General features: G+C 46.2%; 1 protein-coding gene across 1 annotated transcript in view; it reads right to left on the bottom strand.

The window, feature by feature from the left end:
• Positions 1-1569: 1569 nt before the first annotated feature.
• Positions 1570-25082, bottom strand: part of dnah2 (dynein, axonemal, heavy chain 2) — a 32428-nt gene continuing 8915 nt past the window's right edge. The window contains 64 exon segments of the mRNA XM_088292919.1: positions 1570-1769; positions 1844-1994; positions 2090-2164; positions 2991-3167; positions 3692-3806; positions 4491-4639; positions 4709-4943; positions 5579-5763; positions 5827-6018; positions 6103-6293; positions 6372-6555; positions 6640-6788; positions 7121-7307; positions 7704-7830; positions 7919-8118; positions 8613-8757; positions 8831-8964; positions 9083-9231; positions 9321-9471; positions 9552-9618; positions 9767-9915; positions 10006-10128; positions 10184-10348; positions 11348-11464; positions 11545-11714; positions 12191-12332; positions 12416-12532; positions 12630-12840; positions 12912-13051; positions 13134-13263; positions 13371-13671; positions 13749-13916; positions 14511-14660; positions 14732-14862; positions 14958-15043; positions 15132-15320; positions 15397-15501; positions 15570-15794; positions 16537-16735; positions 16820-16911; positions 17083-17235; positions 17310-17462; positions 17545-17819; positions 17886-18003; positions 19344-19562; positions 19642-19767; positions 19844-19996; positions 20064-20191; positions 20278-20648; positions 20733-20836; positions 21107-21295; positions 21398-21508; positions 21582-21707; positions 21786-21923; positions 21925-22184; positions 22248-22386; positions 22748-22928; positions 23153-23235; positions 23322-23478; positions 23559-23662; positions 23734-23895; positions 23962-24125; positions 24224-24398; positions 24476-24632. Of these exon segments, the coding sequence (XP_088149045.1) occupies positions 1615-1769; positions 1844-1994; positions 2090-2164; positions 2991-3167; positions 3692-3806; positions 4491-4639; positions 4709-4943; positions 5579-5763; positions 5827-6018; positions 6103-6293; positions 6372-6555; positions 6640-6788; positions 7121-7307; positions 7704-7830; positions 7919-8118; positions 8613-8757; positions 8831-8964; positions 9083-9231; positions 9321-9471; positions 9552-9618; positions 9767-9915; positions 10006-10128; positions 10184-10348; positions 11348-11464; positions 11545-11714; positions 12191-12332; positions 12416-12532; positions 12630-12840; positions 12912-13051; positions 13134-13263; positions 13371-13671; positions 13749-13916; positions 14511-14660; positions 14732-14862; positions 14958-15043; positions 15132-15320; positions 15397-15501; positions 15570-15794; positions 16537-16735; positions 16820-16911; positions 17083-17235; positions 17310-17462; positions 17545-17819; positions 17886-18003; positions 19344-19562; positions 19642-19767; positions 19844-19996; positions 20064-20191; positions 20278-20648; positions 20733-20836; positions 21107-21295; positions 21398-21508; positions 21582-21707; positions 21786-21923; positions 21925-22184; positions 22248-22386; positions 22748-22928; positions 23153-23235; positions 23322-23478; positions 23559-23662; positions 23734-23895; positions 23962-24125; positions 24224-24398; positions 24476-24632 (10174 nt within the window). The 3' untranslated portion in view covers positions 1570-1614.

The raw sequence follows: 25082 nt of genomic DNA, 5'->3' as shown, positions 1-25082 counted from the left end.
CACGCAGGTTTATTTTCGGTGGAACTGCCTCGGACATTAACCGCCCCGCCTCCATAGTCACATACTGTAAGTACTAAAAAAAAAAAAAAAAAACTTATCAAAATGTGTTGATGCAGAAGTGGACTTCCTTCCCTTGTCTCCACTTTTCAGGAATTAAAAGTCGGCAAATGCTTTGAGTGCCTTATCTTGTTTTCTCAAAATAGCGCAACAACGTGCCGATGTCTAAATAATATACACAAAAGTGGGAGATCTCTCCGGTCTTTATCAATGAATTCATAATCAGCCAAGAGAATCTTAGCAAGATGCGTTGGACAATCACATAGAGGCCAGGTGTCCCAATACTTTTGCCTGAAACAGCACGACTTTTATAAGAACACAAATAAAATTAAAATCATCAACATTCATGTATTCAAATACTATATATTCTCTTCATTTTCAGGTAAATGAATTTCTTTTTGGACTTTTTATGTAGACTAGAGTTCTGTTGTATTTCACGTTTGACTCAGCAGATTTGCATTTCATCTTTAATAAATATGTGTCAACATTGATTCAAGTACTGTCTTTAACGATGACGAGAAATTCTTAATTGAATAATACATTTTTTTTTCGCAATATGTCTAAAGCAGGTGTGGGCAAACTAAGGCCCGGGGGCCACATGTGGCCCGTTAAACGTTTTAATCCGGCTCGCCGAACTTGAAAAAAATTAAAAGAATAAACCTTGTGAATGTTTTATTTTCTAAATACTGCGGTGTGTCAAAGACATATTTTCTTGCTTTTGTCCATTTTCATTTTTTAAAAAAATATTTTTTTTTCTCCGATAAGGTGAGGTTACCAACACACTCCATCCATTTGCTCCTGGTCCGGCCCCTCTGTCAAATTTTAGAACCCATTGTGGCCCGCCAATCAAAAATTGTTTTGTTTTGTTTGTATTTTTGCTGCCGTTTTTTTTTTTTTTTTTTTGCTTTAAGGGGAAGTCAAGTCCGAGCTGCTCAGGGGTCAGGTAACCACCAATCACAGCTCACCGATTTGGTCACGTGACGTTGGGGCAAGCCTTCGACTGCAGCTCGCCAGCAACCCTAACGAGGACCCCCGGGGGTGCAGAAGGTGGACGGATGGCGAGAAGGAGCTTATTTGAATTGAAATCTCCCACCCACAAGGAGACCACCAGTGTCTCGGCACAGAATGATAAAGAGCCTCTTAAAGCCAAAGCAAGTCTGTTTGGGCTTTCAGGGGACAATCCTCAAGTCTGAATGCGACCTTGAACCCACCCCCCAAACACCCCCCCGCCCCCCTTCCGCCTCATTGTGGCTCTAGTCCTCTCCCGACTCACTTTCTCCTCTGCTTCCCCGACCAGCGGGGAAGTCTAGGCCTGAAAGATTGCGTCTTGCCTGAGAGGATTCATTAAAATTCATTTGTTTGAATAGCTTCATTTTTTTCGCCTCCCCTCGCAGCTTGGACTTGGATGGAATTTGCATGAAAATAGACCGTCCTCACCTTAATTAACCACTGCTTGTTTTTTGTTCTTCTTTGAGACAGAGAAAGAACTTTGTGGAGGGGATAAAAAAAAAAAAATAAAAGGAAGAAAGTGGAATGTGTCCAGAGTATGCGAGTACGTCAGCTGTCCAGACTCATGAGGAGCGCTGCCCCCCTCTTGATCCAGTGATCCGGGTTGACGCTGCCGGATTTCAGCTCCACGGCGATCACGAAGGAGGCTCTGCCCGCGCCGCCCGATCGCACGGGGAAGTAGTAGCACGGACAGAGGTACATGTCTACAAAAGCGGACAGGTGAGACAATTGAGGTGCTGCAAAAGGAGCGAGCCAAGTCCAATTAAAAGGCCCTCACTCTTTGCCATCTTCTTGCGGTTCTCCACCGGCTTGAAGTTGATGGCCGGAATGGGACACACCATCTGCATGGGCTCAGCCTCCACCAGACACATGGACTTTTTATCCCAGGCGGCCCCCTCCAGGTACAAACCTCGCACGAACACGCCATCCTGGAGGCCAACGGACAACCGGTTCGATATTGAGTGATAAATACGGCAAGATTGGGGAAATTCCGACGGGGAGGCTTGCTGGGGGGGGGATTTACCTTAGGTGGGTTCTGGATGTGGCCGTCTTCTAGACTGGACACTGTAAAGTCCCAAGACAGTGTGTCAACGGAGACCTGCAAAAAGGGTGCAGAGGTTGAGAAGGTGGCAAAAAGCAGAGCTAATTAGTGGGACACCATATTTGATTCAATATGATAGCTCTTTTAGCTCAGGGGCTACATGGAGGAAAATAACGAAAAGTAATCGCTGTCAATATGTAAATATGCAGATTAACGCTATTTGCATGCTGTCCTGGTCAACTGTAATTTTTTTTGCAACATATAAAGAAATCGAGAAAAAAAACAACAATATATATATAAAATATTCAAATATTCAGATTAACCCCGTTTGCGGGTCGGATCCGTCCCGCTTCAAGTCCTTCTCTGCTGGCCTAACGTAACCAAACATCAAGAAATCTTGAATTCTTAATTTTTTCACGCCAACGCGTCCTGTGATCCGATACTCACTTGCAAGAGGGCAGCGCCATGCATGAACGACAAATCCACACCAGACATCTTACCCGGCGACCAGCCGTGATGTCATAAATGATGCTCACTTGTCAGCAAAAGTAATGACGACATCTCTACTTGTGCCAACATCAACTTCTCAATACACCACAAAAATCGGCCCAATATTTTCTATTTTATGGATGAAGCGATTTCCTCAGAAGCTTCTGGAATGAGCACCTCCTTGAAGAGGAAACCACAAGAACCGCAAACCATTTGGACAACTAAAATGAAGATTGGTTTTCTCTTTTTTTTCCCCCCTTGGTTTATTTGCTGCAGACATCCGTTGATCAAAAGCCACAGAGACGAGACGAACGAACGAGGCAAATGCATCCGATGCGGCGACGCACATCAAATAATAACGACATGAAAACTAACCAACTGACACCTACGTCACCTTGTTTTGCCGAGCGGCCGACTGCAGCACGGCGGTGAGGAAGCCGTTGGGGAAGGTGAAAGCGGAAAGCCAGAACAAGGTAGGGGGCTGCGCCAGCTGGGCCCAGCGTGAAAACTGAAGAACTCGCTGGCACAGGTCGCGGGTCCACGCTGCCAGAGGCTTGAGAGAGGGGTACGCCTGGTGGACCGAGACCACGATAGGAGTTCAAACAACAATTAAACGTCGTACACGACGACAGCATAGCTAAACTATTATTAATATTGTTACACGATCGGGATGAGTGCACAGATGAGAAAGCGAAGGGGCGAGAGCGATGGGGGGGGGGCAAGGGAAATGAACTGGAGAGAGTTTTCTGGCATGCAAGCAGTCGGTTAAAAAGAGAGAAACTGAGCTGGAGGCAGCGGAGCTAATAGCTGTCCAGTGCTCCTATAAAATGGTATGCACACACAGACACACACACACACACAGACACAGAGTAATAAGCCCTTGGCCGGCGCTCAATAAGCTCAGGGTCTTTTTCTGAAAGTGGGGCCGGCCTTAAGAGCTCTAGCTGCTTATTACTCCGCGATTAGATCCACAGATGCTGGCTTTGTGCTCCACCTGAGTGAGGGCTGGATACATTTTTAATAGCAAAGGCTTAGGAAGAGAAATATCTGAGGAAAAGACAAAAAAAAAATAAATAAAAACATGCTGTGTGTCACCTTCTCCCAAAGCGGCGGGACTCTGGCGTCGTACATGCAGTTGAAGGTTTCCTCCAAGCTGGATGACATCACCACCAAGCCTTTGATTCCTTTCTCCAGCTCCACTAAGGAAAACCTAACACACAAACATTCAACTTTGTCTGATACCAATTGTGTTTTGTTAAATATAATATAATATAATATAATATTTTAACCAAATTGCCAGAGCTGGGCAGTTCGTCCTGTGGGCGGAATGTTCTGGCCCTCTGGACATCCATTTTTGGGGCAGAGGAGACGAATTTTAAATTATCAAAGGTCAAGTGCCCACGTCTGCAAATTGCAATGGCTTAAGAACAGCCGGCCGCTAGTTTCATGCAAAAAAAAAAGTATGTGTGGGTCGACTGTGTTCTCCATCCCATATCTAATTTTATATTATCCGACATAAAAGTTTTATCAGAAGAAATCGATTCTGTGTTTGTTACTGCATGACTAGTGTTAGACTGCCATCTGGTGGCCACGGCAGGCATCACAACGAACTGGATTACAGCATTAAATCAAATAAGCATTCTATTTAACAGCAGTATGTTATAACTCCATGTTTTGATAACGCACACTATTATAGAGGGATAATTCTCTTTTTCAATAAACCCAAACATTTGTTGTTGTTTTTTTCTGGTGGAGGGAGGCTGGAACACATTAAAGGCATTTCCATTCATTTCAAAGCAGAAAGACGTGCGTTTATACAAGCAGGATGTTGGCTCTATCGGTCTTACGGTCACAGTTCAGTCAGAAGGAACAACTGGAGCGTGGTGCTTCATACTTGATCATGCTCAGCAGAGCGTTGTATCTCTGGATCTCTTGCAGCAAAACCACATCCAGCGGCGTAGGATCCAGAAAGAGCGAGCTGGCGCTCTCGTAGTCGATGATGGCCGGGATGGTCTGGCGCACATCTGCCAACAGATCTAACACCTGGAGACAGTCCAAGGTGTGAGACACCAAAAATAGGCGCGGGAAAACTTTTCAAGGCACATTCTCGACCTTGTCCTCACGACTGGGACCAGCCCCCGCTGTGTTGGCGCTGGTCACCTGGGGCTGAAGTGACAGAAGTGTGTCAAACAGCGACCTGGTCTCAGCAATCTGGCTGGCGATGTCGGCGTTTGGGTGCTGGCCAAATAAGTCGGGATGCTCGTGGGTGGGCAGCATGTTGATGAAGTCCTTGTAGGAGGACAGAGGTCCATCGTGGGGGATGTAATATGCGGCTAAGGTTGACAATCTGGGGAGAATTGAAATAAATGGTGATTAACTTCATGGGTTTGGTCGTAGTGCCTTCACAAACGCCGCAATCAATTACAGTTATAGAAAGTATCCAATGATAAAAAATAAGATATGTTTCTTTGAATTGGCTCTTGTTTTTGAGCTATTCATTTTTTTGAATATGAATCGATCTCAAGCAAATGTGCTTCAACCATTTATGAAATGACGTCACTAAAACTAGTTTGTGTTTTGACGTCACCTGTTTTTCCGTGACATAAATCTATTCCTTACTGCTAATGTTGCCCAATTTTCACAATTTTTGCTTGGTTTTCATTTGAATTCGGAATCAAAAATCAATCAAAGTGAATCGAAAATGAAATCAAATCGGGTCCATTTTGGTAAATTTGAATCGATGCCTGGACCTAATTATGAGCATCTATTTGTAAACAGAAATATGGATTATCACAAAGTCTAGAGCCAAAAAAGAAAAAAAAAAACTCATTTTCGGATTCAGTGACATCCAAAATATCTGAAAATGGTTAAATCTGTCTTGGCACCAAAATGCGAGCTAACCAGTGTTGCCATTTAGACTAGCAGATGAATGATGGGTGACATTCACTTTCTGTCCACTAGGTGGGGGTGTTTGTCACTAACTTGAAGTAAGGCTCAGTAACGGCGGCTTCGCAGAAGTAGTCGTTGATGTAGGTTGTGAGAAGGCGTCTGTCCCAGTCGTCGGTCACGTGACCTCCGTAGTTGACCTCGGCGATGAGATACTTGAGGGCGTCCCAGGGTATCTGCTCATACTCGTTCAGGTACAGACTCAGCAGATTCTCGCTCACCTGTAAGAGAAAGTCATGATCTGAAATCAAGACGAGGACTTGCTTTCTTTGGTTATCATCTACCTCAAAGTCTGAATTGTTGAATCCGTAAATGATGTTCCAGCCCAGCTGCAGGAATTTCTTGCGCTCCAGCAGGATGCTGTGAAAAAAGCAAAGGGAGAAGAGCAGCTTCCTGTAGAAGACGGGTTTGGCGCAGCGGGTGAACTGAGCCTCGGTCACCAGGTGGTACAGACGCTTCATGTTGGCTCTCACTCCCTGCGGGCGACAAAAGCGCAAACACGTGACACACGTGTGTGCGTGTGTTTCGCCAGCCGTGCCACCACGCTGCAGGTTCTCCACCTTTGGCGGCTCCGTCGTCATCTTGATGCCCGCCTGCAGGATGTTGATGGGGAAATCGGGATGTGGCGATGAGCTGAGCCACAGTCGAAAGTCGGTGTGGGGCTTCTGCACCTCCAGCTGCTCCACCAGCTTATCCAGCTCGGGCATCCAGGAGAGAGAAAGGTGGCAGTTGGCAAGAAAGACCCAGTGACCTGGGGACAGTTCAAACAAAGCAATAAGTGGGAAAAGGTCTCAAGATGAAATGGATTTTTTACGCAATCGACTCGTACCCTTTCGGACGCCCTCTTCGATCATCTTCTTGGCGATGGGGGCCTGACCTTGACCCAGAGAGAGAGCGTGGAAGAGTTTGCTCATGCCGGAGGTCTCGGCGAGTTGCAGCAGGGCTCCCGTGGGATCCACGCCGGGAGATAAGACAAAAACCAGAGGAGTCATGCATGTGGATTCTTCCACGACCTGGAGCGAGGGCAGCGGTGAACGAACAGCAACGGGACAACTTCCAAAAATATATATATATAAATATATATATAGCCTACTTACGGCCTTCATGTCGAGAACAGGTGGCTCCACAAAGCGAGGGCCCAAATAGTTGACGATAAAAGTGGTGGCGCAGAACAAGACGCGGTCTGGCCGAAGAGAACGGACGATGAGCATCCTCTGGAGCTCGTTACAGCTGTTCTCCCAGTCTCCTGCGTGCCAAGAGCAGGAAAGGACACACACATAAAATAATAATATTCACTTGACATTTAATGCAGACCATCCCCTGCAGCTCCAAAATCACATTTACATTTCAAAAAGTGTTTTTTTTGCCAGATCAATCTACGTGGCCACGATTAGAACTGATCGGAAGAAGTGCGTGAAAAAGCGAAACCTCTTTCTATTTGCTGCCTCGGAGGAGACATCGAGTTTTTTCGAGTTTTATGTGAATTTTTGGGCCGTTCCAATTGGAAAATTCAAGTCATTCTGAGGTCGAATTAAAAGAAGAAAAGCAGCACGACTGTCACTCCTGTACGACACCAACCTGGTAACTGGGCCTTCTCAGGCTCTGCACTGGTGAACCAAAGCTTCCAGTCCCGTGGATATTTTTCAAACGAGGCCATGATGCCGTGGAAGTTGGGCAGCTTGTCCAGTTCTGTGATATTGTCCCAGCTGGAATCCACGAGCCAATTACTGCAGGGGTTTTCCATTTGAGCCCTCTTGTCAAGCACCTGGAAACGCAAAGAGTCGTCAAACGTCGGCATGGAAGGATTAGACCACAGGTGGGCAAACTTTCTGAATGGCGGGCCACAATGGGTTCTAAAATTTGACACAGGGGCCGTATCAGGAGCGGATGGATGGAGTGTTTTGGTCACCGCACCTCATCGGAGAAAAAAAAGACATTGAATTTTAAATGAAAATGAACAAAAGCATTACAATAAAATATCTGTCTTTGACACACCACAGTATTTAGAAAATAAAATATGAACAAGGTTTATTCATTTAATTTTTTTCAAGTTTGGCGGGCCGGATTAAAACGTTTAACGGGCCGCGTGTGGCCCCCGGGCCGTAGTTTGCCCACGCCTGGATTATACGAACCCATCAGCATCTGAGCTGTGTTTCCTTACAATTCCGCCGCGGAGGAAGAAGCTGTACTCGTCCATGTTGAGTGTGCCGGCGACCTCGAGGATTTTGGCACACATTTGGAAGCTGAAGAGGAGCTTGTGCATCTCAAACAGACCCCGACACGCATACCTGCAAAGAAACATGCGGCGGGAAGTAATCCAGTTCTCAAGAGGCTACAGAATTAAAAATTCACCATTTTACTCCGAATGAGTCTTACTTGTACACTGCATATGTGTGGTAGTCGTTGAGGTTGATGATTCTTTCCTCCAGTTTTAGGCTGCTCTTGCTCTTCTCAATGCTCAGGTTGAAGAGATTAATGTAGGCATCAAGTGAAAACTGGTACATGGGGTCAATGCGGCCCATGTCGTTGAGGATGAAGAACAGGATGGAGGCCCGCTGAGCGCACGCCCGGTAGGCCTGTCAAAAAAATAAAAATAAAAATGAAGTGGACATGTCCACTTTGTCTCAAACAAAGCTGGGCACTTGACCCTTTTCAGCTAGTCAGTCCCTCGCCTTCTGGCCGCGATCTCTGTACCGTTTCGGCCTTGACCCTCCAGCCTTCATAAAAATTGTTGGCCCCCGACCCCGAAAAAAAAAAAGCGTCCGTGCATGACGCCGCGGCAGGTAGCGATGCTAACGCTAGAGGTTGAATTGAAGATCGTTAGCAGACAAATTTACTATTCAAAACTGCTCAGCGTGTTATGGGCTAATTATGGTCTTATTTGTCTCCTTGTTCAAAGCAAGTAAGTTCCCATAGTTGAAGTTGTGGTATTGCCCCCCTCCCCCTCTTCAAATGGTATGCCCCAGTAGCAGGCAGTGGGCGGGGCTTATGTGATGTCAGAATAGGGAGGCTTGACTTCATACAAAAAGAATTGAGAATTGCTTTTGTGGAGGGATGTTTTGCATCAGACCTCTCGAGCGGTGTCGATTTTGATTTCCGTCACTTCGCTGCTCTCCAGCTGCTCCGACACCTCCGTGGCCGTCACTTTGGACGTCTGCAAGGTGTTCACCAGCTGCACATCGTCCAGCAGGGACCCGCTCGCCTCGTTCAGCAGCCTGGCCGACGGAACGTGTGAGTGATCGTGCAACTGACATCATTCGTGTGGAAAAAAAATAAATAAAAATTCACCTGAGGATTTCGTCCTCCAGCTCCTGCAGGCTTCTCTTTCCCGAGGCAATGCTCATCACCAGGTTGTCCTTTTGTTCTTCCAGGTCTGGACGTTCCTTACGCACCACAATACCGAGGAGTTGAGCTTCCAGACCCTGCCAGCAGGACACAGAAAATGCTTGAGGACGACGCCCGCAAATTCGAAAAACACTCAGCAGATAAAATCAAATGATACAAATTTGAAACAAACGGGGGAATAAAAATCAAACCAACCTGCTCCTTGACTGCAAAATTGACAATGGTGGTCTTTGTAGAGATTTCTGGAGTATAGTGAGGATTCGACAGTTTGGTGGTGATGTAGAAACGGAATTCCAGACTATATTCCAACTCCTTGTCACCCAACTTCAACAAAAGCCTGCCACCTAGGAACGAAGCATACTCGACTTGTAGAGTGGCCAACCATTTTGCGGAGCCGAACGTGTGTGTGTGTGTGTGTGTGTGTGAGAGAGACCTATTCGCGTCAAGGACTTGTTGAGAACGGGGTTGAGAGACGGGTCCAAGTCCTCCTGGACGTTCTGCAGCAAGACAGGATTCCCAAACTGGATGGCATTCTCCATGATCAGCATGTAATCCGGCATCTGGAAGTCGATTACTTTTAAGCCCTGCGGAAATTCACACGCAGATATTATATATTTTGTATTTTTGCTGTCTCGAACTCTTAGCAACCTGGCACATGACTTACTCTCATCATCTCCATTTTCTTGATCCACTTCAAAGCTTGGCCTTGCGGGTCCACCATCAGCGGCCATCTTGACCCCCCCAAAACAAAATAAAATTTAAAAAATATTTTGAAGCCTTGATAAGAGCCACGAAAACAATCCCATTTTTGAGCGAATGCAGAAACAAAATGCAAAACATGCATCGCATTTGCACGCCAGCCCGTTTTTGGGTTCTGACCGGTTGCCACGGGTGACGATGACGCCGTTCTCTGTGGAGAAAGCGTCCGAAGGTAGGCCTTGAATGTTCCAGTCCCTGACGGACGTTGGGTTTGAGAGGAAAGTGGCAAAACTAAAAGCTGGCGTGCACGGGATATCCTGGCGCTGGACCTGAGAAGGCAGACAGGTGACAAGAATGGACACCTTTGAAAAGACTGCAAAAGTTCCCCAGGAATCACAAAGTTATGAAAATCTTTTGACCTCTGTCGTCCAGATTTCGAGCAGTTCCACTCTATAGTTAGAAAGGAAGGGGCCCATATAGGACAGAAATGAAGCTGCAAGTAAACAGTCTCCAACCAGGTAGCCCATGTTGTCTTGAAGACCCTGAAAGCACAACGTGAGCTACGACTTCCCAAGCCGGTTTGTGTGTGCGTCCTACCTTAACCGTCTGCTCCCAGCGGACACCCTCCCCGGCCAGACCTTTCACCAGCTTGTCGGCTCGGTCCAATTTCACTTCCATCTCATCCGACCGCCTCTTCAAGTCCTCCTTGGTGGCCACTTTTTCCCCGTACTGTTTGTTGAGCCGCGACAGTTTGTCCCCCACCTGCACACAAACCACGACCGGCCATCACATCATCTGTCCTTCATTTTATGGAGTAGAGCAGAGGTTCCCAAATTGGACCACAAACTATTTTTGTGGACGGGCCACATTGTAGTTATGGTTTGCCTCAGAGGGCCGTTATGACTGTTAATAAAAGCGTGACACCTTACGTCATCAAATACACAACAAATTGATGGAAAGCCAGTTTTGAAATCACAAGCCAGTCCGTAATTGCTCAACAATTCGTCAATTCATTTTAAAAGGTAATAAATGGCAATATCTCATATCTCAATGTTGTTCAAAGTGAAGAAAATGTGCTAGAAACAGGAAGTTGACGCACATGATTTGCCCTTTCCGGGCCATATAAAATGAGACTGCGGGCCAGATCTGGCCCTCGGCCCTTGAGTTTGACACTGGTGCATCATGATGAGTCCGCAATCACTATAATAGCAGCAGAAGAAGTTGAAACTCCATATGAGTCACATAAGTCGCATGTATAAATAGTCACATTTTGGCAACTTGAGGTGTCCTCAAAATTAATGATATATTTTTTTCTGTCTCTTGTCCTGACGTCGTCATTTCAGACAGACCTGTCAAGGTAGCTGCAAACATACTCGACGAACACGCCGTCTCTCCAATGACTAACTTCAAAATAAAGCTTAACAAACAATACATTGGTGCCAATGCAATAGCCTTAGCTGACTTTTACTTTGAAGTTGGCTCTTGTGGTGGCGTAACGGCGACCTTGACTTCCGTTTTCGACCTTTCGGCTTGTTTTAATTGATATGACTTAGTTGCCACCAACATCAACACAACGCCATCTCAAAATCAAATTCAGTCGCTAATTTAGGACGCTAACAAACGTTATTAGCATTAGCATTAGCAACAAGTGGCAGCTACGACCCCCCAACACCGGTTGCCGGTCCAAAAAAGTTATGGACTTTTATGAACTGGTTTAAAATGTAGTGGACCACTGGTGTAGCCGATCCCGTCAGCAGGTACCTCTTTGAGTTTGCTCTCTGACTCGGCCAGTTCGGCTTGCTTCATTGCAAGTTGGGTCTCGGCAGCATTCAGCAGCTCCCGCTTCGGCTCCACCACCCTGAAGACACATCCGTAGACCTGTAAGAGTGGAACACATGTCTGTGTTTAGTTCTGTGCCATCTTGTGGCTGTTGTTGGCGCGCGGCGACTATGTTGTACCTCCATGGCTCTGACCCACATGCAAAGGGACTTGGCAGCCAGAGACACTTTCCCGATGGTGTCTGGCTGGAAGTCGGGCTGTCTGCAGTAATTGCCGATTCTTTTCAACACGCGGTCCGATATGTTTTCTTTGTCAAAGTTGATCAGGGTTTTGATGAAGTTGGCCTCACCTGCCACAAATGTTTAAAGTGAGAAAGAGCACGCTGCACTTCTCATGTTGAGAAGTTCGTTGTAATAAAAAAAACAAAAAAAAACAGGTGTGGGCAAACTATGGCCCGGGGGCCACATGCGGCCAGTGAAACGTTTTAATCCAGCCCGCCGAACTTGAAAAAAATTAAAATAATAAACCTTGTAATGTTTTATTTTCTAAATAATGTGGTTTTTCAAAGACATATATATTGTTATAATGCTTTTGTTCACTTTCATTTAAAATTAAATGTGTTTTTTTTTTCTTCGATGAGGAGAGGTTACCAAAACACTCCATCTATCTGCTCCTGATCCGGCCCCTCTGTCAAATTTTAGAACCCATTGTGGCCCGCCAATCAAAAAGTTTTCCCACCTCTGGTCTAATCCTTCCACTCCAACGTTGGACGACTCTTTGCGTTTCCAGGTGCTCGACAAAAGGTGTGTCGAGGCCTTTACTCACCGAGCTGTCTTTTGGCTTCCGCCCAGGTTGGCTCCTTGTTGAGAAGGGTCATGACAGCCTGCATCACTTTCTCCACCAGAGCGGGAGGACGGCCGTACGACTTAATCTCCGTCATGTCCTTCTTGTTCAGAGACTCCAGAGCCTTTATTGTGGGTTGGTTTTGGGGGGGGGGGAGGGGGGTTACATTTGAAGGCTCATTTGCAGACATTCAAACTTCACCTCTACCTTGGTGGCCTCATCCAACGCTGGCAGGGCTTCATCGAGCTCTCGTAATGCGGTCTGTGCCAGGGCTTTGCATTGGGCCTCCTCCGCCGCAATTTTTTCCTTTTTGGCACTCACCGTCTGATCGCGCACAGAAACGCAAAAGAATCACACAACTGTACATGCTGCAATGGATTGTATTTGCTTTCTGTTTTTTTTTTTTTAATGGGTGTCCTGCCTTCTGCTGCGTGTCAGCCTCCCTCGTCTGCTGCACGATGACAGTCAGGTACTCGTCGCACTCCTTCTGGTAGTCGGCCACTTGCTTATTCGACTCCTCCAGCTGCACGGTCATGGCGGCCACCTTCTCGCCCGTGTCGCTGATTTTAAAAAGGCCGTTTTGCAGCTTGTTCACCTGCTCTCCCAGTTCTTGGCGCTTTTCTGCCAGAAGCCTGAATAAACAAAGAGAACAATTTAGAAGCCACAAAGCCGTGGAGCAGAATGCATCCGTCATGCTCCCTACTTCTTATATCCGGACACCAACTCCAGGTAGTTGGTGGGTGTCACATAATTGTGTCTTTTCAGCTCCACCTTCATCTTCTCTGATCCTGTCACCACTGACTGGTGTGTTGTCACAAAAATGGAGGCCACCTTGGTCTGGCCCTGCAATCAACAAAGAAAAAAAAAAGTTAAAAAAAAAAAAAAAAAAAGTGTAGTCGAATTTTAATAAATGGGTGTTTCTCACTCCCTCAGATCCCAGGTCCAGTCCCTCCAAGTAGCGCTCGGCAACCTCCAGGAGAGCATCTTTGGGCCACTCACAGAACCAGTCTATGGTCGTGCAGTTAACGAGGGCCGGGTACTGCAGGATACGGTTTCTGCAAGGACCAAACAAACCTGCTCGTGACGGCATCTTTGTATCCATTTAGAGTTGCGCGACTTTGGAAGAAGAAAAGTCGGGAACGAGAGGACAGTGTGAAAGTACCTGAAGGGGTCTCCCACTGGACTCATGCAGAGAACAACGTGCATGTTGCTTCTGACCCGCTCAATCAGAAAGCTGAATAACGAGTTGGGCGTCTCCACCACGTTCTCCTTCCTGGCGGCGTCGGACAGGGCGTTGCAGACCTCCACAAACTCGTCCTGCTTATAGAGGTTGGGGACTTCTCCAGAGCTCAGGATATTGTTGATGTCCTCCAGGAAGGATTCGTCCACAATCTGGGTATCGTTGAACAGGAAGACCGTGGACTTGCTGTCTACGCCGGTCAAACGGTAGAGCCTCTTAATGTCTGGGAGGAGATGGAGAAAAGTCTTATGAGGTCAGAGTGGACGCAAGGAAGGCTGGGAGGTCCCGGGCTCGGCTTACCTTCTCTGAATTCCAGCTTGCGGTACTGTTTGGTGATTTCCACCTCGAACACCTGGTACTCACAGATGGAAGCCGCCATCCTAGACAAGCTCTGTCGGCCCGAGCCGCCAACGCCGACCAGCAGCATGTTGCCCCTCGGCTGGCTGATCACGCGGACCACGCGGGTTACTGTAAACGCGGCACAGAAAGCGTTGGCGCGAACTTTGCTATGTTGGGACGTGGCACTCTCGTCAGGCTGCACGATTTTGTAAAAATAAAATAAAATTTTTTTCAGCACAATATCGCAATTCGGTTTGCGATTTTTGTATTTTACGTGTGTGCAATTACACTTTATTGTAGTACAGCAGAAAAAAAAAGCCTGTTCACCAGGTTCACACACGCCCCCCCCTCCTTAATTTTGTTAAATCGCAAGTACGTCCAAATAAAAAACGTACCGGTCTTTCTTTGGCACGAGCTGCTCCCTCTCCTAACCTCAAGTGGCAGAAGTTCTTTCTTCCAAAACATAATCTGCCATGCACGTCAGTCACAGCAAAGACTAACGTGAATAAACCAACAACACTGATTGGCCAGTGCTATTAAGAATCGAGCACCGGCAATTCTGGTTGGCTAATATATGTATCACTCAAACGCCAAATGGGGAAGTAAAAGAAAAACAATTCAAAAAATGTTTTTAAAAAAGCTTACTGTCTTGCGAATAGAGTCGAACCTCAATGTCGATTAGATTTCGATTAATCGTTCAACCCTAAACTCTTGTGTTCTCACTGTGTTCAATGGCGTCCCGGAAGAGCACCAGGTTCATGGGCACGACACCAGGCGTCAGGTTGTAGTCCTCCAGGTGGGTCTCCATGAACTTCTTGAGACTCGCCATGTCTAGAAGGTCTTCGTACACTCCAGACTCAGTCAGAAAGTCACCTGACACACACCAAAATAACCTCAGTTAAGGCGTCCGTGATTGCAACATACATCTTTGTGAGTGTATGTACCAAAAACTGGGGGTTGTTTATCGGGGCAGACATTGTGGAAAACAAGGTCAAAGATGGAGCCCATCTTCTCCGCTACCAACGAGGTAAAGGCATCCATGTCACTGTGGTCGATGAGTCGGTCGGAGAAAACCCTGAAATGTATCATTGGACCAAGAATATCACAGCAAGCAGCGCCAATCAAATCACTCGACTCAGCCTTTGCGTACAAAACGAGTCCGTGTAATACCTGAAGCACTCGTGGATCCACAGTCTAACCATGTTGTTTTTATTATCGTGGAACTCTGGATGTGCTCGCAGCAGACCCTGAAATACCTTCAGACAAAGGAATGACACGGAAAAATGGGAATGAGACACAGGGCTGCATCGGAGCTCCAATGTCAAATCCGTCCAATTTATGTACCTTGGAAATATCCCGGAGGTTGAAGAGGTAGTGCGTCTTGGCCGGAGTGGGGAGAAAACGAGACGTAACTGAATAATAGAGCTCCAAAGTAGATTGGGTCAGAAGCTCGCCGATGGGCTTGAGGTCCTCCTTGAAAACTTGAAGCTTCTGGTTAATCATGGTGCTGAAGATGCGTTTGATTTGGGAGTCCTGAAGGAATCGTGTTCTTTGATTTTTGGGGATGATGTCGATGACACAAATTTGAGGAGAGGCGAGCGGGACTTACATTGGGGAACGTCATGTTGATGAGGTTGAAACGACTTTGCAAGCGCTCGGAAATGTGAGTCCTTCCTCCTCCGGGGGGGCCCATGGAAGCCAGAAGGGACATTTTCTAAAAGACAAGTGCAGCAATTACAGAATATCATTTTTTTTTATTGTTCATCATTTGATTTCTCTCACCTTGACGTATGTCGTCGTCTGTTTCTGACGGTCAAACCAGAAGCCATAGTCGATCCAGAGGCGCATCAGCTCCAGCGGCGGTTGTGAGCCAAAGAGGTCGTGCGCTGGCATGTTGAGATCGTCCAGATAACACAGTAAGTCCTTCCCCCCCACGGGAACATAAACACCTTTGGTCCTCTTCTCCAAGCGGCTTTCCACAATGGCCTGGATGTTGTTGGAGGTGGTCTGGACACACCGAAAAAGAGAGAGACTCATGAAATACTTGTCAAAAGACTTCAAAAGTAGGGGTGAACGATTTTAGGAGAAAATTGCATTGCGATTTATCTGACAGATATTGCGATTTTGATTTAATTTACTATTTTCATCACATTGTGCAGTGACATTTAGAAGCATGAAAGAAAATGCCAACATAATATTAAAAACAATCAAAGCTATTTCTGTAATAATGGAAGGACACTCAAGAGATTTTGTGAGGGGGCAGTTCTTTTTTAAGTTTTTAAAAACGACTTCATATCAAGTATAATTTTGTATTGTGTAATTGAGTGAAAAAATTTTTAAACACTAAAATTTTTTACATTTTGTACTAATTTACGGGTTTGTTGTACATAAATGTCAGATTGTATGTCAATAAAATCATTGTGCCTTAGCAAAGCTAAATTGATTAAAAATATAATAATATAAAAAAAATATATAAAAAAGAAAGAAATTACTTCCAGGACTACGTGCGACAGCGCGTTCCCATTTATTTTTTATTTTTTTTAATCGATACGGCACTCGTTAGTGTGCTTCGTATGCGTGCGGCACAAAACACGCAACTTTGACAATCTCAAAATCGCGTCGTGTGAGATCGCGATTTCAGTCCCAAAACGATAAATCGCTCATCCCTACTCAGCGTTCTGATTTTAAAATGTTTGATATTTCAACATTCCTTGTTTTGGACGGCAATACAAATTGCGTGTCCACCAACCTGTGACGACATATTGATCGTGAGCGTGGACCACTTGCCGCTGTCCAAGGTATGCAGGACCCCGTGGACCACCGAGGTCTTCCCGGTGCCAACCGGCCCCGTGAGCAGCACCGGGTACTGAGCATTCACCATTGCTGTTACCAAGAAGTTGTAGCGAACCGTGTCCACTGTCGGAACCATAATCTTGTAGAATGGAGAGCTGCAAGAGAGGGAAGGTTTTTTTTTTTTAAAATATATTTATTTATTTATTTTATCTGCAACCAAATGCCATCTTGTTACTCACTTGGGATTGAAGCGCCAGCCCTTCGGAAGTTTATTTTCAAACGGTGCCCAGGCTTTGCTTTTCATGTCTACATAGTACTCATACACGGTGTCCTAAAGGATGGAAAATGGAAATAAACACTTGAACAATAAAACATTCCTACTGCGCTTCGTGGCTTCGTCTTAATCATAACGGGTTCTTTAATGAAGCTGACTGCAAATGTATTTAGAAGTCGAGTTTAGATGTGTAATGACGGTGTACTTGTCTAATGTTCTAACGGGGACCTTAATGGGAAAGGTGCCATCCAACTCCCGCAGAAAGTTATCCATCTTCTTGCGCCCATCCTCGTTGACGGAGGCGCAAATGGACCAGATGAGGCTGAAGGTAAACCAGAGCTCCACGATCCGACCCAGGCTGTCCGCATCCGACATGTTCATCTGCGGATGGAATGGCCTCGGAACGGTTAATTTATTTGCTACACAATCGCAAACAGCTGGAGACAACGGGCAACCTTGTTTTTGGTCAGCGCGTCGTAGAGGCGGCAGAGGGAGACGATGCCATTGAGTTCGGTGATGGGGATCAACTCCTTGCAGTTTCGCCTTTTGAAGACCAGTGTTTTCTCAATGAAATTGTCAAACAACGGCTTTAGATGTGCCACCTCAGCCTGGAAAAAACAAGCACGGAAATACATGTTGCGGACACGGCATCTGGTTAGCACGGTTAGACCGAAGAACCTTGCTGAGTACCTTGTTACGGTTCTCGAGCCAGGACTTGACGAAGGGCTTCCAACCCAGGTCCACGTAATCGTTGTAGACCATCCCGCAGCGGGACACGGTCGCAGGAGACGCCTGTGCCAGGTTTTCCACTTCAAACAGCAGAGAAACCTGATCGGGCATGGAAATTCTCTCTCCGTTGATGAGCGTGAGCACCTTGTTGTCGTCCATGACAGAGTTCATGCTCTCGATCCACAGCGTGTCCACCGGCCCGTCAAATATGATCCACTTCTCATCTGGTTTGTCGTCTACAAAAGGAGTTGACCAGAGAGTTAACCGCATAATCCCATTTTTTTTTTTTTAAATCATATTACCTGCACAGGCGTTTCTCATGACAGAGGAGAGTACGCCATCAGACCACTCATTGGTGGCGAGGTCATTTTCGCCATACAGCTCCCCAAGACTCATAGATTTGGGATTCAGCGGATAATCCTTTTGAGCCACAAGAGGAGTACTGAATGATCATCGCAGTTTTAGGACTTGACACTAGGGCTGAACAATTTTAGGAAAAAAATGTATCGCGGTTTTCTGACAGATAATCGCGATTTTGATTTAATTTGAGATTTTCTTCGTAATGTACATATCATCATACATATTTACAAACATGACAGAAAATGTCATTGTAAAAACAATCAAAGTTAATTTTATACTAATGCAAGGACACTAAAGAGGTTTTGTAAGGGGAGCAGTTCTTTATCAAATTTTTCAAAACTACTTGCCGTCACGTATAATTGTATTTATGTGTACCTTATTTTCCGGACTATAAGCCGCTATTCTTTTCCGAGATTTTGAACCATGCGACTTATACAGCGGTGCAGCTTTTCTGTGGATTTTTTTTCACCAGTAGGGGCGCTCTATTGTTCAGAAAATTAGCTAAATAAATCTAGATTTTTTTTCTCTTGGGTCTGTTCTGTTTTAATGAGCAAAGTTGTTGGCGTGTTAAAAGGCACTTATTCATTTATATAATTTTTTTTTGGTGGATTATATACAGTTTATAGTACGCATATGCCCTATAAGCGGGAAAATATGGTAATTGTGTATTCAAAAATAAAATTTTTAAACTCCAAAATGTCTTACATTTTGTTCTAATGTACATGTTCTTTGAACATAAATGTCAGATTATATGTGAGTATATGTAAAATACAGTATATAATTTTTAAACCTATTATTGTGCAGCTCTCAAACAAAACTCTGTGGTGCAAAATGGTGCAAAGCCGTCATTTTATTTATTGTCTCGATACTAACTGATTGAAATACAAGATTTCTGTAGCTGCTGGCTCTCCGCCCTAACGCGGTTCTTGTCAGACTTCAGTTAAAAGTTGACTCTACAACTAAGCACTTATTTTGGGGTCTTTCCCGATTGTATTTCACTTTAGCGATGAGCACGCTAAGCGACTCCTTGTTTGCCTCCTCAGTTAAAAACGCTACTTGTTAGTGGGGTCGTTTATTTGTCACCACGGAGCAGATGATCCGCATCACACAGCGCGTTGCTGCAGCTGTGGACGGATTCTACATATAGTACAAATAAACCTTGCTGGGACTGCCCAGGATTACGGGCAAAAGCGCGAAACTTTTTTTTTTTAATCAATACAACACAAGTTATTGTGACCTGCTTTGTGATCGTGGGGTACAAGAGCCCTTTGAAAAAAAAAGAAAAACGCAGCTATGGCAATCTCGGAATCGCGTTGCCTGAGATCTGGATTTCTGTCCCAAAACGATAAATCGTTCAGCCCGACTTGACACAATCAAGAATTTTTTTTTAAAAAAAATACCTGCACAAGCTCGTAGCCGGCCACTTCCTTGTTGTGCATGGCAATGAGGGCATTTTTCAGCGTCTTCCAAGTCACAGTCTTACCGCAGCCCGTCTTGCCCACCAACATGGATGAGTGTCGGGAGTTTTTGGTCTCAAAGAGTTGAATGACTTTAGTCATTGTGAAAGGAGTGACCTGCAGGCCTTTCTGACGAAGTTCCACCTGGATGGCTTCCTTGAGCTAAAAGAGAAATGAAGGCGTCAAGCAAACTAAAGTTGTATTCTCAACAACACTGCAAAGGAATAAAAATCATGCCGACCTTGCCATAATCTATAATGGGTGTTTCCACATCAGGGAACAAGTCCTGGATGATACCGGTGAACAGCGGCAGGTCCGCTGACGTCAGTTTCGCAATATTCATATCTTTCATGGCCATGAGCAGAACCTGAGGAGAGAAGACGTACAAGCAAGAAGGGGATGGAAAACGCAAAAATTGCACGAAAAAGTCCAAAAAGACTCACTTCTTCCCCGGGGACGTTGGGGCAAACGCGTCGCTTCTTGCCAGCATAGCGAAGCAAGGAGGTGAGCGCGCGGAGGCCAAAGTCATAGTGGTCCTGTTTGGACAACTGCTGCATGGCCAGCGAGTAAAGCGTGAACACCTTCTTAGCCAGGAGCTGCAAACGAAAAGTTTGCGGAATTTACCGTCGATGATTTAGGGACGAGTCGTTTTCATGACGGTACCTTGCAGTCGTTAAAGCCCTCGCCAAACAGAATGATTTCAGCAATTAGAGTGGAGTCTGGCACCACCATTGAGATAGGTCGGAACATGGACTTGAGGTTGTCAGGAAGTTCGGAACGACCGGCGTAACCTAAGAAAAAAAAAAACAGAGAAGAAAGATCGGAAATATCGGCAATGTCCATTTTCAGGAGAGCGCTCGCAGAATCGGTGACCAACCAGGATTCATCGTGATGAAGACGCCGCACGAGGCCACCAGGGCGATGTTATGTTCCTCAAACTGGAACCTGGTTTGCAGCGCCGAGAGCGCCGACAGAATGGAGAGGATCTGCTGGGCCACCACGGACAACACCTCGATGTTGATTCGGTTGAACTCGTCGAAGCAGCCCCACGCTCCCGTCTGGGCCAGGCCGGAGAACATGCGGCCCATGGATTTGTAGTCAAGTCCTTCCGAGCAGTTGATGACGATCACGTACATCCCTAAACTTTTGCCCAAGTCTTTGGTGGTCTCCGTCTTGCCAGTGCCGGCGGGCCCTTTAGGAGAGCCGCCTCGATGCAGATGGAGCGCCGTCGTCAAAGTCATGTAACATCTGCGGAATGTTACGGTTTGTGACGTGAAATACAATTATCTGATCCGTTTTTTGAGAATCCACGTGAAAACGTGAAATGGCTACCGGTCGGTGAGTGGAGTGATGACGAGGCGTCCAGAGTTGCCCAAGTATTCGTATCCGTACGTGAAATGCGTGTTGGTCTGTCGGATGATGCAGTTGTTCAAGTCCTGTGGCAAGAAACACATAAATAACGTCCAACTTCTTACGGGTAACCAGGGAGGATGCGGTGCACCTCTGGCGTAACAGAAAAAAATTGAGAAACACTGCCTTAGTGTGACTTGCTTCGTGAACATGGAGTGCAAGAGCCCATTAAAATAATTGCAGCTTTGACGATCTCAAAATCATGTCTCAGATTGCAATTTCAGTTCCAAAACGATAAATCATTCAGTGATAGTCAGGTGCAACTCTTTGTCTTCAAAAAGCAGCAAGTACAGTACCTTTTCCCAGTAAAGTCTCAGCTGGCACAACCACTCAAAGGCGTTCACATCGTTGCAGCCCGCCTTGGCCAGTTTGGCGATGACATCTCGCGCGTGGACCTCCACTGTGACCAGCGCGACGATCTTCAGACGCAGCACCTTGGACAGGTTGCTTCGGATCATATCGGAATATCGCCTCAGCAGGGACACCTGCGAGAGAAGCTCTCAAGTTCATCGCGTCCAGCTTTGTCTCCGTAAACAAGCAGCTCAAGTGGTGGCCATTTAGGAAGAATGAAAGCATGAAAAGCACACCTGTTTCTTCATCATGGTTTTCAGGGGGCCCTTGTCTTCCGTTTCCCCGCAGGTAATGAGCGACTGGGTGACGTCAGTTGTCCACTGGATCTGGCTGGCCGAAATGAGCATCTAAAAAAAATACAAGAGAATTGATCTCATTGAAAGTGAAAGTGATGATTCCATTTAGGGCCAAGTCATGTACCTGTCCCGGCCAGTCTTTGGACCACTTGTCCCTCTGGCTTTTCATCTTCTTGAGCGCAACCATGCAGTCGTACAGGGAATTCTTTAGAGTGCTGCGCATGGCCTTTTCAATATCGCACAGCCAAATCTAGACGGAATACGAGTCATGAAGAATAGATAAAGATATCCGCTGCCACAGTTGGCATGCTCGTGAGTACTACTGCACCTCCACAGGCTTGTCCAGCGGCACGGCCTTAATAAATTCCACAAACTCTCCGTCCGAGGAGAACATGGCAGTGGCGTCCAACCTTCTGGCCACCTGCGGTAGACACAAAAACACAATGGCGGCATCCTGCTGGCGCAAAGTATGACGCGATCGTCTGGCCGTGTATGCTGAAGTAACTCGCCTTTTCGGTGCGCAGGCTCTTGATGTTGTCAAAACACTTCTTGAGATGCGGCTGCATGGCTTCCGGGTTCTGCGACTGGCCCAGGATCTCCAGAACGTCGTCGTTAGACAGGAAGTAGAATCGCGGGAATACCTGCCTTTTGGTCTCCAGGTACATGTCCAGAGCCTTCTGGATCTCCTCCAGCTTGGCATTCATGCTGGATAACGTCTCCTGCAAGCCTGATCGATCAAAAGGAACGCTACTATTTTGCGGGTCTACCTTCCACCTTCAAATTGAAATACCAGGATGGTGTGTTCCCTTCAGAGCGTTGTTGTTCTCATTGAGCCGAGTCATGACGGTCTTCCAGCCGGCGCTCACTTCTTCAAATTCCCTGCACTCTTTTGGGAGCTGCTCCCTGATGTCCTTTCCTTGGAAAATATTCTGGGAGGAGTGGAAGAACGTTAACATGTGAAAATCAGTGGCGTTTGAAAATCTGAAATATATTCTTGATTTTTTTTTTAAACCACAATGGCCGAAGGAGGCAATTTCTTTGCAGATACACTTGCGACGCCATTTTCAAGTCGGACTTTTCAAGAGAAGCTCGGTCGTCCAACACTCGCTCAGTAGTGCGTCAGTGTCTTTCTGTTCATTATTCTCCAGCCGTGGTGTCATAAATGATGGTAATATGAGGGGGGATTTATTCAAGTCGGACCAAGTAGGACTTGACTGAAGGCCTACGTGTGAAATGCGCGGCCCGCCACTGGTGAAAATGCAGACATGGCATTTACGCGGGTTGTTATACCTCAAGATAGATCCACTGGCGCTGCACCGTCAGCACCATTTCGATGATTTCCATGACTTGGGACAGTTGACGTTCCCAGGTGTCCACTTCCTTGTCGAAAGCTTTGACAAATCGAGAGGCCTTCATGGTGGACAAGGTCACCTGGTTGTCTTCCAGAGCCTGGAAAACGTCCTCTGTGCCCCTGCAACGGACGCTTTGTCAGTGAGTTGTCACGGCGATTCCTGATTCCAAGGCCCAATCCCAATCGCATCCCTTCCGGCTCGTCTTGTCCCTTCCGCCTTGAAATACGCGTTCACGACAAATAAGACGTGTCCCAATTCTCCGTCAACTTTCAGGGTAGGGTCAAAGATAAAGGCTTAACGGGAAGTCAAGAGATTGGGCCCAAGTCTCGCATCTTGGCCTCACCTTAGACGAAAGTGACCTTTGTCTTTGTACGGTATAATATCGAGGATCATTTCATCCCACGTCTTGACGATCTCTTCTAGACCCTTCAAGAGAAACACATAAAAAGTTTTGATTTTCCAGCCTGAGGGAAATCCCCCCCCCAATCTCGATTGGTGCAAGTCATCAAGACCTGCTCTATGGAAAGTTCCTTGCTGGCGGCCCCAGAGACCTCGCAGACCGTGTCTGCGTACTTGTCGAAACCCAGGGAGATAATCTTCTCGAGGTTGAAATCGTCACTGGTGTGGTCAAAGGAGCTCTGCACCTCATCGCAGATCTGCTTCCAGTGTCTGGAGGGGGCGTGCCAGTGCACGAAGCATAATTTGGACATTTGGATTCAAGTCGGACACTTGACTTCTTGGTACGTTACCTTTCTCTCATGGCCGGGTTCCTCATGTCGGCAATAAGCGGGATGATTCTCCTGAATTGGTCCACCCTTTTTTTGGACACATCCACAATGTCCCAGTTCTTATCCTGCCAAGCAAAAAAAAAGAACAATAAGCTGAAGCCCCGATCCAATCTGGAGCCATTCCATGAATTCGGACCCTGAGTTGTCGCTGGAGTTTGTGGAGGATTTTATAAATTTCCTGCGCTTTGCTCTCCATATTCTCCGTGCGAAGCGTTGCAAACTGGCCCCCTTTCCATTCGTTCCAGTTGGTGTCCCACTCCTCAGTCACCTCCCACACCTGCTGCAAGAAGTCCATATCCTGCGCCACAGAATCCAAATTAGCACCTTGCGCTCGTGCAATTACAGCTCTCGACATATGTCAGACCTTCTCCAGAGCTTGGATGGTTTTGGAAGGTTCCTGGTCGATCTTGAAGAAGCCCAAGCCTTTCAGAATGAAGTTCTCCTCCTCTTTTAGAGCCTCAAGATGTTTGTAGTGCTGTGCCGTCATCCTCAGGGCCGCCGTGGTGCCGATGCTGGGATCAAATGGACCTAGGCGCGCCAACGAGCACACGCGGTTGCTTTCATGCGTGAGGAACGTCATCGTCCGAATGGCGCAAACGCAAACAGCGGGACAAAATGCGCGGCACCTGTGGTGTTGAATTCCTGCACGGCAGTAAGGATCCTCTCCGTGAGCTCATCAGAGGAGCTGAGCAAGTCGCTCTTGAAATTCTGCTTTTGCCCTTGCAGCATGACGTCGCTGTCAACAAGAACTTGCTGGAACCAGTCCCACTTGGTGTTCAGTGTCCCACGCAGGTCCTGAAGCTGAAGCGGCAAAAAAATAAATAAAAAAACACCCGGAGAGAATTTTCAAACAACAGCTAAGCAATTCAATGTCTTACTGTCTGATCCAGAGGGAAACCATATTTGTCCAGAACAGCAAACTGTTCATGGATCAGAACGATGTCAGCCTCTGTATTGGCTAAATTGCTCTGGAAGGACTCCAGGAGCCCCAGACTCTCACTGAGCTCTGCCAGCGTCGTGTTGGGATCGCTCAACCTCAAAAGATAGAAATAAAATATTTCAAATAAAAAACTCCTCGCAAAAAAATAAATACAGTGGTCCCTCGCTATATCGCGGTTTAGCGTTTGCTGATTTCTTTTACACTATTTTACGCGCCATAAACATGCATTGAATTCTGCGTTCTGATTGGCTAAGGTACAGTAGACCGATTTCAATACAAATCTCCTCCTGAACAGCACAAAATGTGTTTGTCTTGCTAAATTTAAATTAATGAGGAAGATGCCGACACAAGTCTCAATAAAGATGAGGAAGACTTACACTTGATCGTTTGGCAATTATGGTGAGAATGACCAATCAACTTCAGCGAGCTGTTCAATAAAATTAAATTTTTTATTTCAAAAAATGGTCAGCATTATTTGTATGAAAATGTTTTCATTTTTATTCCTTAAACAGATGTTTGAGCCTTTAGCTTCCTGTTGTGATCAT

The sequence above is a fragment of the Idiotropiscis lumnitzeri genome, chromosome 4 (genome assembly GCF_059441095.1).
Source record: "Idiotropiscis lumnitzeri isolate Australia: NSW breed Sydney's pygmy pipehorse chromosome 4, RoL_Ilum_1.0, whole genome shotgun sequence".
In the NCBI taxonomy this organism is placed as follows: domain Eukaryota; kingdom Metazoa; phylum Chordata; class Actinopteri; order Syngnathiformes; family Syngnathidae; genus Idiotropiscis; species Idiotropiscis lumnitzeri.
Note: the sequence above shows the minus strand (reverse complement) of the source record. Positions and strands in the feature narration are given on the sequence as shown.